The sequence below is a fragment of the Panthera pardus genome, unplaced genomic scaffold (assembly GCF_024362965.1).
Source record: "Panthera pardus isolate Hobbes unplaced genomic scaffold, ASM2436296v1 HiC_scaffold_6, whole genome shotgun sequence".
NCBI lineage: Eukaryota > Metazoa > Chordata > Mammalia > Carnivora > Felidae > Panthera > Panthera pardus.
Window position 1 is genome coordinate 70,731,029 of NW_026526991.1, and position 18,676 is coordinate 70,749,704.

General features: G+C 35.6%; 1 protein-coding gene across 3 annotated transcripts in view; it reads left to right on the top strand.

Annotated features, from left to right (window-relative positions):
- ADAMTS20 (ADAM metallopeptidase with thrombospondin type 1 motif 20) overlaps positions 1-18,676 on the top strand; it is a 178,399-nt gene that overhangs the window by 44,310 nt on the left and 115,413 nt on the right. For all 3 annotated transcript variants that reach the window (XM_019452494.2, XM_019452495.2, XM_019452496.2), the window contains exons 5-7: positions 11,946-12,029; positions 12,489-12,613; positions 13,778-13,818. In XM_019452494.2, coding sequence (XP_019308039.2) covers positions 11,946-12,029; positions 12,489-12,613; positions 13,778-13,818 — 250 coding nt within the window. The remainder of the gene's footprint in view (positions 1-11,945; positions 12,030-12,488; positions 12,614-13,777; positions 13,819-18,676) is intronic.

The following is an 18,676-nucleotide window of genomic DNA, read 5'->3' on the forward strand; positions in this document are numbered from 1 at the left end:
GTAAATAATGCTGCAATAAACATAGGAGTGCATGTGTCACTTTGAATTAGTGTTTAGGTGTTTTGGGGGGTAAGTACCCAGTAGGGCAATTACTGGATCATAGGGCAGTTCTATTTTTACTTTTTGAGGAAGTTCCACACTTTTTTCTATAGTTGCTGTACCAGTTTGCTTTCCCACCAATGGTGCAAGAGAGTTCCTTTTTCTCCACATCCTCACCAACACTTGTTTCTTGTGTTATTTTAGCCATTCTGATGGGTGTGAGTTGATAACCCCTTGTAGTTTTGACTTGCGTTTCCCCTGATGAGAAATTTTGAGCATGTCTGTTGGCCATCTGTATGTCTTTGGAGAAATTCCTGTTCATGTTTTCTGCCCATTTTTAAAATTGGATTATGTGGTTTTTTTGGCTGTTGAATCAATTCTTTATGTATTTTGGATATATATCCATCCATACTCGTACATGGATATGCCATTTGCAAATAGCTTTTTTCCCTTTCTGTAGGTTGCTTTTTAGTTTTGTTGTTGGTTTCCCTTGCTCTGCAGAGTTTTCTATTTTGATGTCCCAATGGTTTACTTTTGCTTTTATTTCACTTGCTTCAGGAGGCCTATGTGGAAAAAAAACTGTTAGACTGACGTCAGAGAAATTGCTTCCTGTGCTCTCTTCTAGGATTTTTATGGTTTCATGTCTTATGTGTAGGTCTTTGATCCATTTTGAGTTTATTTTTGTACATGGTATGAGAAAAGATCCAATTTTATTCTTTTGCATTTTGCTGTCCAGTTTTCCCAACACCATTGGTTGAAGAGACCATCTTTTTCCCATTGGATGTTCTTTCCTGTTTTGTTAAAGATTAATTGACCATATAACTATAGGTGTATTTCAGAGTTCTGTATTTGGATCTATTGATCTATACGTCTATTTTTATGCCAGTACAGTACTGTTTTAATTACTACAGCTTTTTAATATAACTTGAAGTCTGGGATTAGGATACCTCCAGTTTTATTTGCTTCAAGATGGCTTTGGCTACCAGGGTCTTTATCTGTCTCATAGAAATTTTAGGATTGTTCTCTCTCTGTGAAAAATCCTTGGTGGTATTTTGATAAGGATTGTATTAAATCTGTAGATTGCTTTGGGTACTATAGACATTCTAAAAAGATTTGTTCTTGCAAACTGTATAAAATGTCTTTCCATTTCTTTAGATTTTCTTGAACTTATTTAATCTGTTTTATAGTTTTCAGAATAAAGGTCTTTCACCTCTTGGATTAAGTTTATTCCTAGATACTTCATTATTTTTAGTGCTGATATAAATGGGATTGTGTTCTTCTATTTATCCTGCTTTATTCATGTATAAAAATGCAACAGATTTCTGTACATGGATTTTTGAATCCTGCAAATTTATTGAATTCACTTATGCTAGTTTTTTGGAATCATTAGGGTTTTCTACATATGGTATCACTAGATTTGCAACTAGTGTAACTTTTATTTCTTAACAATTTAGATGCCTATTATTTTGTTTCTTGCCTAATTACCGTGGCTAGGACTTACTTCTATGTTGAATAGAAGTCATGAGAGTAGACATCCTTGTTTTGTTCCTGATCTTTGGTTGACAAGCTCAGTTTTTCCCTGTTGAATGTTGTTAGCTGTGGTTATTTATATAGGGCCTTTACTATGTTGAGGTATGTTCTCTCTAAGCCTGCCTTGTTGAGGGTTTTTATGAATGGATGTTGCACTTTGTCAAATGCTTTATCTGTATCTGTTGAAATGATGATATGGTTTTTATCCTTGTGATGTATCATGTTGATTTATTTACAAATATTGAACCACCTTGTATCCTAGGAATAAATCGTACTTGATCATGGTGAATGGTTTTTCAATGTATCATGGGATTCAGTTTGCTAGTATTTTGTTGAAGATTTTTACATGTGTTTTCATCAGAGATACTGGCCTCTAGTTCTGTGTGTTTGTGTGTGTGTGTGTGTGTGTGTGTGTGTGTGTGTGTGTGTGTGTGGTGTCTTTATCTGGTTTTGATGTCTGGATGATACCTTACAGAATGAATTTCCTTTATTTTTTCCCCCCTTTTTTTGGAATAGTTTGAGGAGAATGGGTATTAACTATAAATGTTCAGAATCTTCCTATGAAACCAACTGTTCTAGACTTTTAATGGGAGTTTTTTGATTACTGATTGAATTTCATTGCTGGTAATCCATCTGTTCACATTTCTACTCTTCCTGCTTCAGTTTTGGTAGGTTATGTTTCTAGGAATTCACTTTTTCTTGGTTCAATTTGTTGGCATGAGTTTTCATAATCTCCTCTTACAGTTGTCTGTATTTCTTTGGTTTTGTTTCTCTTTAATTTGTGATATTTGTGACTTTTTCTGCACTTTTTTTTTTTTTAATGAGTCTGGCTGGAAGTTTATCAATTTTGTTGATCTTTTCAAAGAACCAGCTCCTGGTTTCATTTATCTGTTGTATTTTTTTAGTTTTATATATTACTTATTTATACTCCAATCTTTATCATTTCCTTTCTGCTGGTTTTGGGTTTCTTTTTCTAGCTCCTTTAGGTGGTAACAGGTAGGTGGTTCAAGATTTTTCTTCTGGTAGAAAGGTAGAACTGTATTGCTATAAACTTCCCTCTTAGGACCACTTTTACTGCATCCCAAAGATTTGGGACTATTGTTTTCATTTTCATTGGGACAAAATGACACTTTACATTATAAATGTATTTATGAAGATTAAAGGACAGGCTATTAGAGAGCTCCTTTAGCAAATTTGGAATGTAAGATCACAGTAGCTGTCAGAGTTCTTGACCTGATATTAACATCTATTTTGAGTAGGGGTGGTGGCAGTATCCTGGAACAGAATTCTAGACCTAGTGAAGGACCTAGACTAGTTCTACAGTGGTAGAACTCTATATCTTATATATACCAAATACATACACATACTTAAATCTGTTGTCTGGACTCTTCTGGATTTAGGCCTATTCTTTTGGAGTAATTACTAAAAGCATCTTTCATGCTCAAGAGTCCCCTGGTTTAATTAATGAGTTATATAGTCAACTATTTATACAGATTCAGGTTATCGGAACATATCTCATGGCTGGAAGTACCTTTATTCACATGTAAGGAATTTAGATCTACTTGATGGAACAGACATGGCCAGGATACATCTATTGGTTATTGTAAATTTTTCTTGGCTAGAAATGTCCAGTTCAGTACATTGTTATTTGAAAATAAGACCCTGTTTTTTTTCCTTATATATAACATTTTACCTTAAATTCTTATATGTGCTAAGAATAAATGGCCCATGTTGTCTAAGTATAGTATCTGGTACCAAGTAGGCATTCAATAGTTCATGAAAGATAAAACAAAAAAGTGATTAAAGTAATACTTTTTGGGGGGTGCCTGGGTGGCTCAGTCGGTTAAGTGTCTGGCTTTGGCTCAGGTCATGATCTCCCAGTCTGTGACTTCAAGCCCTACATTGGGTTCTGTGCTGACAGCTCGGAGCCTGGAACCTGCTTTGAATTCTGGGTCTCCTCCTCTCTGCCCCTCCCATGCTCATGCTCAGTCTCTCAATAATAACTTGATGTTAAAAAAAGTAGTACTCTTTTTCAGAATGCATGACATTGTAATAGATGACTCAAAGTGATTTCTGAATTGTGTATAATAGGACATTTGTTGACCTGAGTTTTAAAAAAGAAAACAGAGCAATACGTGGAAATTTATCCTGATAACATGTTTTTACTTCTGAATCTGAAGTAATGAAAAGTGTAATTATCTAGATGTATAACTATCTACATCTGAGTTTGGCAAGCTCATTATGAGGGGATTCTAATGAGAGTACAGGCATGGAAGATGTCAGTTGATAATGTAGGAAATTGTATCAAGTATATGGAACAGTGTAAGATAAACTTAGTAAATTTATGTGGGTAAAGGAGATAGTCATTAAGAAAATTGTGGGAAGGAGGGTAGAGATTCCCAAGGAAAACACCAGATTTTGTAAAGGTGACAGATTTTGAAGCCTGTTTAATTATGGGTAACTCTGATATCCATGCTGTAGAAATAATGACGAGAAGAAGGAAATAGCCACACAATTTTGGCAATACTGGCATACTCAGAAATGTTTTGGTACCTGTATTTCACATAAAAATCAATATAATCATTGTTTGGAGAAGGTACTGTGACATAAAGTCACAGTTGATAAAGGGCAAAACAGACCTTCTTCTGACTTCATAGAAAGTAAATCAGCTTCTCAGATTGCTTGAAACAGTAGCCCAATATATGCACATGTTACTTCCTAGACCCTTAGTCCCACTAGGAGAGCCATTTGCAGTTGAAGATGAGATGTTTGTAGATGTAGTCAGCTGGTTGTGTTGAGCTTTCATTCACAAGGAGATAGACTGAAGCAGGGTTAGGGAAGAGGGGAGCATTCCAAATGTAGATAGGTAGGAGGAAAAATTTAGGACAGTTTCTCTTTTGAGGTAGTTTGGGTTTTGTATATGCTTGCTTTGTCAAAGGTCAAAGTTCAGATGACATAAATTACCTGCGTTTAGTGCTTCTCCATTCTTTTTCATTAAAAGAATATGTGGAATTTAAGAAACAAAGGAAGAGAGGGGGGAAAAAGAGGCAAACCAAGACAGGTTAACTGTAGACAACAAACGCATGGTTACTGGATAGGGGAGGGGGGAGGTAAGGATGGGGAAAAACAGGTCAGGATTAAAGAGTGGACTTGTGATGAGCACCAGGTGTAATAGGGAAGTGTTGAACCACTATATTGTACACCTGAAACTAGTTTTATACTGTACATTAACTAACTGGAATTTAAAAACCTAAAGAATGTTCAGGTAAGAATACAGGAAAGTCAGACTTCATGGTTCTGTATATATGTTATTAGTGAAAAGCTGTGGTCATAGCTGTAGTTGCAGATGTAAACCATGTGAATGGAATATTGGAGCAAGAGTGACAGACTCTTCTTGTTTTGCCTGGGACTTTTCTAGTTCTAGGGTTGAGACTCCTGGCCCTGGAAACCCCTTAGTCCTAGCAAACTGGAACAGTTGGGCACACCTTGTAGAAATAGTCAAGTGTAGTTCAACTTGTTTCATCTCCACTCGTGAAGTCCATTTCCAAAATTGTTCTGAAGTGATAAGAGGAATGCAGTCTCCATGTAAGTGTCTGCAGATGTGTTTCCGATTGAGGAAGGAAACCGAGATTTTGCACATTTTGTCCTCATTTTTAAGGAGGCATTAACTACATTTATTCAAACACACAGGATATTGGTAATGTTCTTGGTGACAGTCATTTAGGAAAAAGACAAGAAAATGTGATTTATACTTGAAGTTTGTGAACCATTTAAAGAAAAGTTCAAAATGATAAAGTTTTTGTATGTTGGCTCTATATAAAATGGAGAAATAGCTTAATGCTTCAACACTGAGCACATGGATTATGGACACCATTTAGAGGATTATCTGCCCTTAACCTTACAGACAATTGTGCTGTCTTTTTCTTTACTTTCAACAATTCAACAAAATGAGTACAGTGATGGAGAAATTTGTGTGATTTAATTCACTATAGTGCTGTACCGATACCTTAGTGATCTGTTATTCAAAGTGATTCTGGCATTAATATGAAAATTGGGAAGAACGGAATTATGTATAGTGTATCCAATAAAATAAGAGTTTGTGTTAAATGACCAAAGATGTTCAACTATTTTCAATACCAAAGCTTTTATCTGTAGAGAATTTGGGTGACAGTATTAGGCTAAAATGGCATTCACATATAACTAAACAACCAAAGAATTTGTAACGAGAGCAATTATTTTCTTAACTTACTTTGATATTCAGTGATTTATTTAATAAACCTTGAAAATACTGTAGGTCAGAGACTTTTATACTCTGTTGTGTTCATAAAGGTTTGACTTGATAGCATTGACTTTCTTACACAATCATGTAAATGTAAGGCACATCATGTGATCATCAGGAATGAGTCCTGTTTATTAAAATAAAGTTACTATTGGAGACACTTATCAACCAAAAGCCTCAATTGGATTACCCTGACTTAATACCTTTGATTTCACTGATGTTCAGGGTAGAGGAAATTTTTAGCCACACTAAAATAAAAACAATGATATACTTTCATACTTCAGGTAGGACCATTATGTTCACTTTTCCTTCAACTCCGTGTTCTTATTTTTAATTTTTAGATTATTTATTTTTAGCTGAAGTATAGTTGACTTACATTATTGGTTCTGGTAGTACTCCATGTAGTAAATAAGGATAAATTTGTTCCTTGCGCATATTTACTTTGTTGTGGAATATCATTTTCTAATTTCGAGCAAAAAGATCAGACAAGATTTGTGATCTTTGTAAACAGTCTCTTCACTGTGTTAAAATCAGTTTTGTGTAGAAGACTTTGAAGGTGAAAGCGATCAAGAGGTAAATAGTTACAAGTCCTCAGGATGTAATGCACAGGATGGTGAATAGTTGATATGGTGACTATTGTATGTTTGAAATTGCTTGGAGTAGATCTGAGTTCTCCTCACGAGAGAAAATAGAACTATGTGATGATTTATCATGGTGATTTCATTATATATATGTGATTATATATATATAATGTCAATTATCTCCATTAAAAATGGCTAAATCATTTTTTAAAAAGGCAGCCTCTAAACATGCCATATATACATTTACTGAAGCTGTGTATACAAATTATTTCAAAATAGTTGGTCAGTTAATGGTGACAATAACCTCATTATTTGCACGAAGTGTATTTTGCTTAGAATTTTCTTAAAGAAAATATTTAAACAGAATTTATATCATTTCTTTACTTTTTTTTTTATAAATATCCATGAAGTACTGTTTTGTGAGACTTGTAGAGAAAAATAAACATGATATGCTAGGGGAACAAACACTTAAAGAATAAAATATTCAATATATTCTAATTAGATCAATGAAGTTGTAAAATACAGCACTCTAATATGTAGTGATTATAGTTATATATCAATATTACATGGTGCTGTAGAACAAAAGGTTATCTAAGAAAGCTGATGTAGCATTTTTCTACTGTGTAGTCTATGGAATGGGATACTAGTCATGTGACATGCTCTATGGGAAGAAGGAAAAAAAAAAAACTGTTGAAGCATTTGTGTGAAATACCTCTCCTAGATAATGTGGATTTGTTAGGTATCTTCACAAAAGTATCAAATAGGCTGTTTAACTTTTTTACTCCACATTTCTCAAACCGTGGGATGATTTTTGTGCTTTAAAACACAAATGGCCTCTACTCTCCTCCCCTCAATAGCATCTGGTAAATACTGATTGAATACACTATGGCATGGTGACCAGGGATGCTTGGTGCCTCAACATGGTTGCAAGAACAGAGACAAAAAGAGGTCCATTTCCAGAATTGACCAACTTCCTTGTAACTAGCAATAGAGCTAGAACTAAAACCAAGGGCTCCTGGCTGCATAGGACTTCTCTGAGGCCATGGTCAAGTGTCTGCAGTGGTAGTGTCAGGGCTAGGGCGTGAAACACATCAGGGTTCTGAAAGAAAGTTTTATACCAAGAGCTAATTAGAAGGACTTAGGGGATAGAATTCTGATCTTCTAGAAAATACAGTGGTCAGAGCTAAAGCCAATCTATGAATGTAGTCATGAAAAAGTAGCAAACATGGTACCTTACCATCTCGGCAATGTAATAGGAGGGTGGTAGTTTGGGGATAAGAGCAGCACATTGTACATGTCAATTACAAAAGCCTCTGACTAAATGGTCCTTGCCATCTGCCTGCTTCATAATTCAGTTTAACATAATACTTATACAGTAACACCTTTAAATATACACATAAAGTAAAAGGAACATACGTTGAATGTAAGCACATTATGAAGGTCTATACATAAAACAGGAAATGCATACAACTAAATAGGATGACCTTAATTACTCAATGATACCATTTTAGCATAAAAGCAAAGTATCAACCTGAGGGTTTTTTGGGGAGATTGTGTAAAGAATTAAGTTGAACTGTGTTTTGTATGTTTTACCTGAGGATGAATGAGGTTATATTTTTGTTTTCATTTAAATTTCAGTTAACCTGCATTATAATATGTTAGTTTCACTTGAACAACATAGTGATTCAACATTTCTATACATTGCTCTGTGTTCATCACAAGCGTACTCCTTAATCCCCATCATCAATTTCACCACCACCCCCCCACCTCCCCTCAGGTAACCATCAGTTCTCTGTAATTAAGAGTTTCTTGGTTTGCCTCTTTTCCCCCCTTTGCTCATTTGTTTGCTTAAAATCCACACACCTAAAATCATAGGGTATTGATATTTGGTTGACTTATTCTGATTAGCATAATACTCTGTAGCTCCATCCATTCATTGCAAATGGCAAGATTTCATTCTTTTGTATGGCTTAGTAATCTTCCATTGTGTGTATGTATATGTACATACACATAGATATATGTATACATCTATATGTGTATATACCATATCTTGCTTACAGATTGGTTCCTTTTCAATAAAGGTGCAACATCTGTTTCTTAAACTCAATATTATATAGTATCACCTACAAAATAAATTCATAACATCCAGATTGTCACTTGTAGTCCACCTATTTCGAGTAATGAGTGAAGAAATTAGTCCTGTAGATAATTCATAGTACTTAAGCTCTTTCCTATGTGAAGTATGGAGAATGCATGGTCTCTTGTGACCTAGAAGTCTTCACAACTGTTCATTTTTAAGTGGAAGAGAGCCTTTGAGCATAAATCTGAGGTGTATTGTTCTCTTTTGTAATTGGACTTAGAAAAGCATCCACTGTTAAACTCACTGAATCAAAGGATAAGTCTGAAGTGTGGGTATACTTTGTTTTCCACGGGAAGTATGTACTTTCTTAAGTTGCATGGAAAATACCAATTCAGCTACCAGTTTCCACAGCTCCCATTTTCTTTTTTTTTTTAATTTTTTTTTAACGTTTATTTATTTTTGAGACAGAGAGAGCATGAATGGGGGAGGGGCAGAGAGAGAGGGAGACACAGAATCGGAAGCAGGCTCCAGGCTCTGAGCCATCAGCCCAGAGCCCGACGCGGGGCCCGAACTCACGGACCGCGAGATCGTGACCCGGGCTGAAGTCGGACGCTCAACCGACTGAGCCACCCAGGCGCCCCTCCACAGCTCCCATTTTCAAGTGAGCAGTGCTGCGGGGCTAACAGACCTGCTTGAAATGGCCAATGATTTGTCCCCGTACTCTCAATGCCAGAAGACCACAACTTCTGCTAAAGGCACCACTATAGGTAGAAATAACCAACCTGTAAATGCCTATGGCTGCACAGCTAAAACAATAAAGTTCTGGAAAGTGTATTGAAGTCCATGGTGACCCTGCAGTGTCAGCATTTCCAGAGATGTTTTTGGCTCTTGCTCTCGTCATTATTCCATGTAGCAAAAAAAAAAAACAAAAAACAAAACAAAAAAAAAACTGGAGCAGTCGTGTAGGTGATTCATTATATTGAAACAGCTCTTTGGCTGATGGAATGAGGACTCCACCACTAGTACTTCCAGCAAACTCTAAGGTCCACAAGATCAGGGTCCATGTCTTCCCTGTCTCTGGATTAAAGCAAGGTGTAGATAGATGTTGAATGTTAATCAAAAGGATGGGACAAGTAGTATCTCTTGAAGCAATTGCTATCTTGGTCTGGGTCGTGGTCCAGGAGATGGTGATCCAGGTTTCAGAAATTTTTTAGTTGACAAAGAATGCTGTATTAGTTTCAAGTATACGACAGTGATTTGACAACTCTACATATTATGCTGTGTTCACGTGTAGCTACCATAGTTCACCATGCAATGCCATTGACCATATTCCCTATGCAGTACCTTTCATCCTCCTGACTTATTCCATAATTGGAAGCCTGTACCTCCCACCCTTTCACTCATTTTGCCTATTTCTTCCCTTCTGTCAACCACCTGTTTGTCCTCTGTATTTATGGGTTTATTAATGCTTGGTTTTGGTTTTTTGGTTTCCACTTATAAGTGTCTTTTGCCTGAGTTCTTTCACTTAGCAATATACTCTCTAAGTTCCTCCTATGTTGTTGCAAATGGCACGATCTCCTCCTTATGCCTGAGTAATACTATTACACACACACACACACACACACATATGTATAAAATGATGTCTTTATTCATCTATCAGTGGACACAGATTGCTTCCATATCTTGGCTCTCGTAAATAATGCTGTAATAAACACAAGTGCACATACCCTTTTGAACTAGGGTTTTCTTTGGGTAAATAGCCAGTAGTGGAATAACTACATCGCAAAGTATTTCTATTTTTGTTTGACAAACCTCTATACTGATTTCCACAGTGGTTGCAACGAGTTTACATTTACACCAACTGTGTCCAGGAAAAAAGGTTCCTTTTTCTCCATATCGTCACCAACACTTGATATTTCTTGTCTCTTTGATATTAGCTATTCCTGATAGATGTAAAGTGATGTGGTTTGGGTTTCCATTTTCCTGTTTAGTGATGTTGAGCATCTTTTCATGTGTCTGTTGGCCATGTATATGTCATCTTTGGAAAGATGTCTCCTGAGGTCCTCTGCCCTACTTTAATCAGATGGTTTTTTAAGGTCTTTATATATCTTTGATACTTAATCCCCAATGGATATATTATTTGTAAATATTAGGTTTCTGTCTAATTTTGATGATGATGCCCTTTGCTGTGCAAAAGCTTTTTATTTTAGCGTAGTCTTAGTCATTTAGTCTTGCTTTTTTCTCCCTTGCCTAGGGAGACCTATCAAGAAAAATGTTACTAAGGCCATTGTCAAAGAGATTACTACCTATGTTTGGAAATGACTTTCATTGCACAGGTGGCCCAGGTCCTGAGGGATTGTCTTGAAAGGAGTGAAATGGCATTGAACATGGAAGACACTACTGCAGCAGAAACTGCTATGATGGCTACAAGAAGAGATAAATTAGTGAATTAGCACCTTAACCAAGAATCATAAATTGAGCCCATGTAGAGGGCCTCATAGAATTGCATTTTTCAGTTTTGGAAAATTAAAGACCAGGTGGTGACCTGCCTATTGACCTGTGACCTCTTGTCGGGTTTCTTATGTGATTTTAGATGAATCAGTCCCCATGGATTCCAGGAATGCTAACCATTAAAAATTCTAAGCATATTCAGAATTGGAACTATACAGCCATTTTGGAAAATATTAGTTAAAACTTCTCTATGGAGTATAATGGTCATGTAAATTAGGGAGTGTGGCACAGAATGAAGTGAAATTCCTGCTGAATCCTCAAGGGTATTTTCCAAGTTCCGAGTGCTCAAATTACTTGATTTTGTTAAAATGCAGATTTTGATTCACTAGTTCATGGTGGGGTCTGCGATTCTGCATTTCTGATCAGCTCCAGGTGATACAGATGCTGCTGATACATGGACCGATTTCAGTAATAGGGTTAAGGTTGCTGTTTCTCAAACTTGGTTTCACATGGGAATCATTAAAAAAAAAAATGGGAAAATTTTGAAGGTATACTGATGCCTGGGTCTCAACCCTAGAGATTCTGATTTAATTGCTAAGAGATGTGGCCTGGGCATCAGGATTTGTGAAAAGGTCCCTGGGAGATGACACTGTGCAGGTAGGTCAGACAATTGATGTTCTAGGACTGGATTCAGTTTCCTTTTGAGAAGAAATAACTCATTTAGGTATCTGATCTTACACTTTCTAAAGTAAATACTATAATTTTTTTTAGCAGTTAATACATCAAAATTTACATGTACGACATATGAAGGGCTGTCTTATAAAATCTGAAAGCATATGTAATAAGATCCTAACACTAAGAACATATTTTCATACCACAGCTCTTAAAAGGTCAATAGTAAAGTGCAGTTCTATCAAGAACTAGAAATGAACTCTGATGTAGGATTAACCTTGTAGAATGTGAAACATTTTGTTTTCCCTTGTAGGTTGCAGCAATCTACAAGGACTCAAGTATTGGAAATCTTATCAACATAGTAATCGTGAAATTAGTTGTAATTCATAATGAACAGGTAAGAAACTGGTTGAAGTTAGTATCCTTAATAGTAGTAGACTTTACATACAGATCACAAAACTGTTACTAGAAATGAGATATTCCTAAAAATTTACATTCAAAAACTTGAATGGGAGTGATTAACTTACTTTGTGGTGGAAATAAAAGGAAATAATAATTTAAAAACAACTATTCCCTTTTGTAATTCTACCCTTGAAGGATTTATAAGTTTTTACAAATTTTTTGATTCTAAATATTAGATGGTTTCATGGAAAAGGTCTCACTAGATTCCGTTTTGATCCTGATGTTTTAAATATTGCTAAGATAATTTTTTAAAAACATGAAGGACAGATGTTAATTTATCTGCTTCTGAAAATGCTATTTGATAAACTACGAGGATGCTGACAAGCTTGGAGAAAAGAGGATATGGATGTTTTAATGTATTATTAAATTCCTTTTTTTATTTTTTTGTGTGCAGGAAGGACCAGTCATCAGTTACAATGCAGCTACCACATTGCGTAACTTTTGTTTATGGCAGCAAACTCAGAATGTTCTTGATGATGCTCACCCTTCTCACCATGACACTGCTGTTCTTATCACTAGGTACAGTTTTAGAAATAACCTTCCCACCACAGTGGTTTACCTTTCTGTCCTGCGTGATCACTGCTATTTCTTGTTACCTTCTTGATCGATACATGGAAGCGTTCTCTAAGAACTTGTCTTGCAAAAGATACTGTTGAATGAAAACATTGTTCTTGCAGACCAAAATGCAAATGGATTCCTTAGGAAATTAGCAATGTTAGGTTGCTGAGGAGTGAACTGACCCAAGCAAAATAATTTCCTTATTAGTGACAGAACTAGGAAAAATATTTGGAAACAAACATAGTTATGGAACTGAAAACAGGTTATGTTCCTTCCCCACTTGATACTTCAATCACTTGGAAGAGCTTTTGAATTGTAACTGGTTGCCTACTTTTTTGGCTACTTGTACTTTAAAAAGAAAAAAAAAAAAACCTATTGTTTTGAGCTCAATACATATCTTAATTGCTAGACTGTATTTGCAAGGGTCTTAATGTGCTTACTTAAAACAACTTATGCTATTAAAAAATATCCATTTTATAAGCACCATTATACATTGTTAATTCATGCCTTTGCTTCAGCAACACTGGTTACTAGAATAATTAGATTTTAGGATTGGCTGGTTGGTTGACAGAAGGAAATAATTCTTCCATTTAGGGGTCAGACTCATAATCTGCTTTCTAGAACCCTGAAATGAAACCCTCAGTCCATGTAAAATAGCTGACATGTAGGAAAGACCAGAGAATTGTCAGATGGGTTAGGGACTAAGTAATGCAGAAGGAAAAACAAAACAAAAAAAACCAAGTTGGTGATATCTGAAAACATCCTTATTTGTCGTGGAGAATAATCACTGCAGCTCATAGTGATGCGGAAGCATCAAGGAAAGGGTAAACTCTATTACATGTACTGCATAAGTAAAGGCAGAGGTGAAAAATGTAATTAGAAAGCTAGTTACTGAACTTGATTAAAGCTTCAACTATTCACAGCAGACACTCTTCTATAGCTTCTATTGCTTATTGATATATACAAGAGGTGTATACCTTGGGTTTAAATTATCGAGAGTTTAAGACCCAGATTTGGAAGGCAGTTGATGGTAATGGTCATATTACAGTTTAAACTTCTTTATCTGTGTTTTGAATTGTTGCAAAAACCTTTGCTGAAAATGTTTCAAAATTTTTTGTTTTTAAGGGAAGACATTTGTGGAGCTAGGGAGAAATGTGACACATTAGGTAAGTTATTTTGCAAATTAAATACAACTCACATAATTATTTCCTGAATTGTTTAAAATGTTTCTTTTCCTTTTATTTTACACTGTAATCCTTTTGATTGTCGTAATGATGGTCGTTATTAGCTTCTGCTTCAATACATTTTAAAGAAGAACAGCAAATATGGTGCCCATTGCTAAATATCAAGTGTCGTGCAAAGGTGGACATGAAGTGTTTAGTTATGTAATATTTGATCCACACAAAATAACATGTCAACTATATGCGGATTTAAAGCAAAAAAACAAAACGAACAGCCATAAATCTACCACCAGATTTAAGAGCCAAAACTTAATACTATCATATGGCCTGTGCTAAGTCCTTACTCTATCCTTTTTGCGTGCCTCCGGTCAGTAGCCAATACCATGAATTCTGTATGTCCCAGTTACTTTCATCTTTTGAAAAACAGTTCTCTATGTGTGTGTGCTCATAAAAGAAATTGTTCGATTTTGCTTTTTGAGCATAGTGGTTGTAGTTCATGAATTCTCACTGCTGTGTAATATTTTCTCCTTAGTTTACATATCTACATGCTATCGGTGGATATTTTGGCCAATTCCAGTTTTTCATTATGAATTTCACTTTAAAATCTCGTGTATATTCTACATTTGAACTGTTACGTCATTAAATGTGCTAATGTTCAACTTTGGTGTATCTTAACATGGTTGTACCAATTTGCACCTTTATCAATAGTTTATTCTAAACATTGCTTTTGATTATGTCCTTATCAACACAAGGTATCTAGAGAATTATCATTTTTGCCATTTTAATGTAATTTCATTATAGGAGTAATTTTCAGCTCCACGATTATTGAATTTGAACATCTTTTCATAGCTACTGGCCATTTGCACTTCTTTTGAGAAATGAAATAAGACCCATTTTTCCTATTTTTTGGTGTTAGTCATTTTCTTACTGCTTATTTTAAGTTTTAAAAATTATTTTCTAAGTTCTCATTTAAATTCCAGTTAATACACAGTGTAGTATTAGTTGCAGGTGTAGAATCTAACGATTCAACACTCCATACAACACCCAACGCTCCTCATAGCAAGTGCCCTCCCTAATCCCCATCACCTATTTAACCCCTCCCTGCCCACTTCCCTTCCGGTAACCATTCATTCTCTACAGTTAAGAATGGATTTCTTGGTTTTCTTCCCTCCACTGCCATGTTCATTTGTTTCATTTAAATTCCACATGTGAGTGATATCATATGGTATTTGTCTTTCTCTGACTGACTTTGCCTAGTCTATAGCACTCTACCTCCATACACATCATTGCCAATGGCAAGATTTCATTCTTTGTGATGGCTGAGTAATACTCCATTGTATGTGTACATATGTATATATGCACACAGACACCAATCACAACTTTATCCATTCATTGGTCAATAGATATTTAGGCTCTCTCCATAATTTGGCTATGGTAGATGATGCCACTACAAACATCTGGATGCATGTACTCCTTGGAATCTGTGTTATTGTATCTTTGGGGTAAATATCTAGTAGTGCAATTGCTGGGTCATAGGGTAGTTCTATTTTTAACTTTTTGAGGAACCTCTGTACTGTTCTCCATAGTGGCTGCACCAGTTTGCATTCCCACCAACAGTGCAAAGGGTTCCCCTTTATCTGCATCTTTGCTAACACCTGTTTGCTGTGTTAATTTTAGCCATTCTAACAGATGTGAGGTGATACCTCATCGTAGTTTGGGTTAGAAAAATCTTAAATAACCTAACCTTAGTCGTAAAGGAGCTAGAAAAAGAATAACAAACGAAGCATAGAGCCAGTGGTAGAGGGGAAATCATGAAGGTGAGGGCAGAAATAAGTGATATATAAACTCAAATAGTAGAACCTATCAATGAAACCAGGAGCTGGTTCTTTGAAAAAATTATGGTATTTGTCTTTCTCTGAATGACTTATTTTGCTTAGCATAATACCTCCTAGGTCCGTCCATATTGTTGCAAATTTTTACCATTTTCTTCTTTTTATGGCTAATATTCCATCGTATATGTACACTACAGCTTCTTTATCCATTTGTCCATTAATAGGCACTTGAGTTGCTTCCATACCTTGGCTATTGTACATAATGCTACAATAAGCATAGGAGTGCATGTATCTTTCTGGGTTAGTGTTTTTGTTTAGATAAATACCTAGTAATGGAATTACTAGATCGTGTGATATTTCTATTAATTTTGGGAGGAACCTCCATATTTTCCACAGTTGCACCATTTTACCTTTCTACTAACAGTGCATGAGTGTTACCTTTTCTCCACATTCTTCTCAATGCTTGTTACTTCTTGTCTTTTTGATACTAGCCATTTTGACTGGTATGAGGTGATACCGCATATGGTTTTGATTTGCATTTCCCTAATAGCGATGCTGAACATAATTTCATGTGTTGGTCATCTGTGTGTCGTCTTAGGAAAAATACCTGTTCAGGTCCTCTGCCCATTTTTTACCTGGATTGTTTTTTGAGTTCTTTATATATCTTTGATATTAATCCCTATTGGATATATTATTTGCCAGTATCTTATTCAGTAGGTTGCCTTTTCATTTTGCTGATGGAGTTCTTTGCTGTGCAAAAACTTTTTATTTTGGTGTAGTCTCAATAGTTTATTTTTGCTTTTGTCTCTGAGGAGACATGTCTATAAATATGTTAAGGCTAATGTCCAAGAATTACTGCCTGTATTTTCATTTAGGAATTTTATGGTTTCAAGTCTCACATTTACGTCTTTGATCCGTTTTGAATTTATTTTTGTGTATGGTGTATGAAACTGGACCACTTTGGCTTTTTGAATGTAGCTTTTCGGTTTAGTACCATTTATTGAAGAGACTCTTTTCCCCATTTTGTGTTCTTGCCTCCTTTGTTATAGATTGCCCATAAGAGTGTGGGTTTATTTCTGGCTATCCTCTTCTGTTCGTGTGTGTGTGTGTGTGTGTGTGCGCACACGTGTGCATGCACACTAGTACCATGCTGTTTTGATTACTGTAGCTTTGTAGTATAGTTTGAAATCTGGGATGGTGTTATCTCCAGCTTTGTTCTTAATTCTCTGAAAGTATTCTTATTATCCTTTAAATCAAGGGTCATGATAATGATAGCTGATATTTGAGTGTTTACCATGTATCATACACTCTTGTGAGGTTTTGTGTGATTTAACTCATTCAATCTTAACAACAAATCTTTAAGAATAGCTTTCAGTTTCATAGATGAGGACAAGTAATTTGCCTGTGGGTACACAACCAACTTATATTAACACAAGTATTAGTATTTAATTTTCTCATATAAAATATGTGGAAAAATTGTGAGATTTTTCTGCTATATTTTGTAGATGCCATTGCCCCAGTCTCTGAGCACTTTTTGCAAAGTATGTTGTAAAATAATTTTTACTTATAGGGCACCTGGGATTTAAGCTTCTGACTTCAGCTCAGGTCATGATCTCACAATCCATTAGTTCAAGCCCAACGTTGGGCTCTGTGCTGACAGCTCAGAGCCTGGGGGCTGCTTCAGATTCTGTGTCTCCCTCTCTCTCTCAAAAGTAAACAGACATTAAAAAATTAAAAAGGAGTTTTATTGTTTAAGGTGGTTAGATCGGAGGACTCTGTGCAGCTTCTTGAACTTCCAAACACAGGGAATGGGTATGAGGTTAGGGCCTATACCACTTTATCCTACTTCTGACCACTTTCATAGAACCAAATATCCGCTTGAGTGAATGTAGGCACAACCATCGGTTAGCTGCTTCGAACCATAATGTTACATATTCACTTTGATTTTGTTTGTTCTTGCCTGTTTATGGGCATACTTGAGTATGGACTTCAATCATACACAATACATGTTTCCACAGATCTGTTATGTGATTAAAATGTTTAGCTTAGAATATATCCATCTCTGAGCATGAAACCAAGTTTGGGTGATAAGAGTCCATATATGTTTGAAATGTCTACACAGCCTTAAAAATGAGTATATGGAAATGGAGTGATTTAACAGATTGAAAATACTAATGGAGGAATGGGAATGGCAAGATACTCAATTAAAATGGTTAGTTTTAACTTCTAGTAAAGGAGAAATGTAAAATTGGCCAAAATTGACTAAAAAAATGGCACATACAAGCATCAAGTCCTAGTTAAGGAAAACAATTCTTTCATACTTTGGACAGCAGACTTTAAATCTTATTTTTTCCCTTACTCATTTTTGGCCTTGATTCTGACCAAGATAAAGCTTTTGGTGGGGAGCTTTGCCCAAGCAATGACTTTGGGTGTGGGTTCAGAAAGAGCAAATACTCTTTTTTATTAAAGAGAAAAGCATTGGCAAGCGAACTTGTTAGTCTGAATTTTTCCAGCATTTTTAGATTCCTCAGGTTAATATCTTTTAAAGTGCGCAGGCGCACACACACACACACACTTGGTACGAAATTTAAGTGCTAGGAAAATGTCCATGTTCTTAAGTTTAACAAATGAAATAGTATATAGGCGCATGGGGTTAAAACACAGTGGTTAATACAGGTCTGTATTAAGAAATTTATGAATGTACAAACTTTCCAGTAAGAAACGGGTTATATATGAAAAATTCTGCTTTCTTATGAAAGGAATTTACCTAGCAGAGCAGATAGTTTACAAGAAAATAATAGAGGATGGTAGTAGTGAAAACTATGCTATTAAGGAAAATGCCAACTTGGTTGATGTAATACGTATTGTTGTAAGGAACACTTAATGTCAATTTCTTCTAAACTATTTTTCATGGATTCTATCAGCTCTAATTCTTTTTGTTCAGTCAGTTCATACTGCACATTGGCATGACATGATATCCTTTATCTTAAAGAGTAAATATATCTTAATAA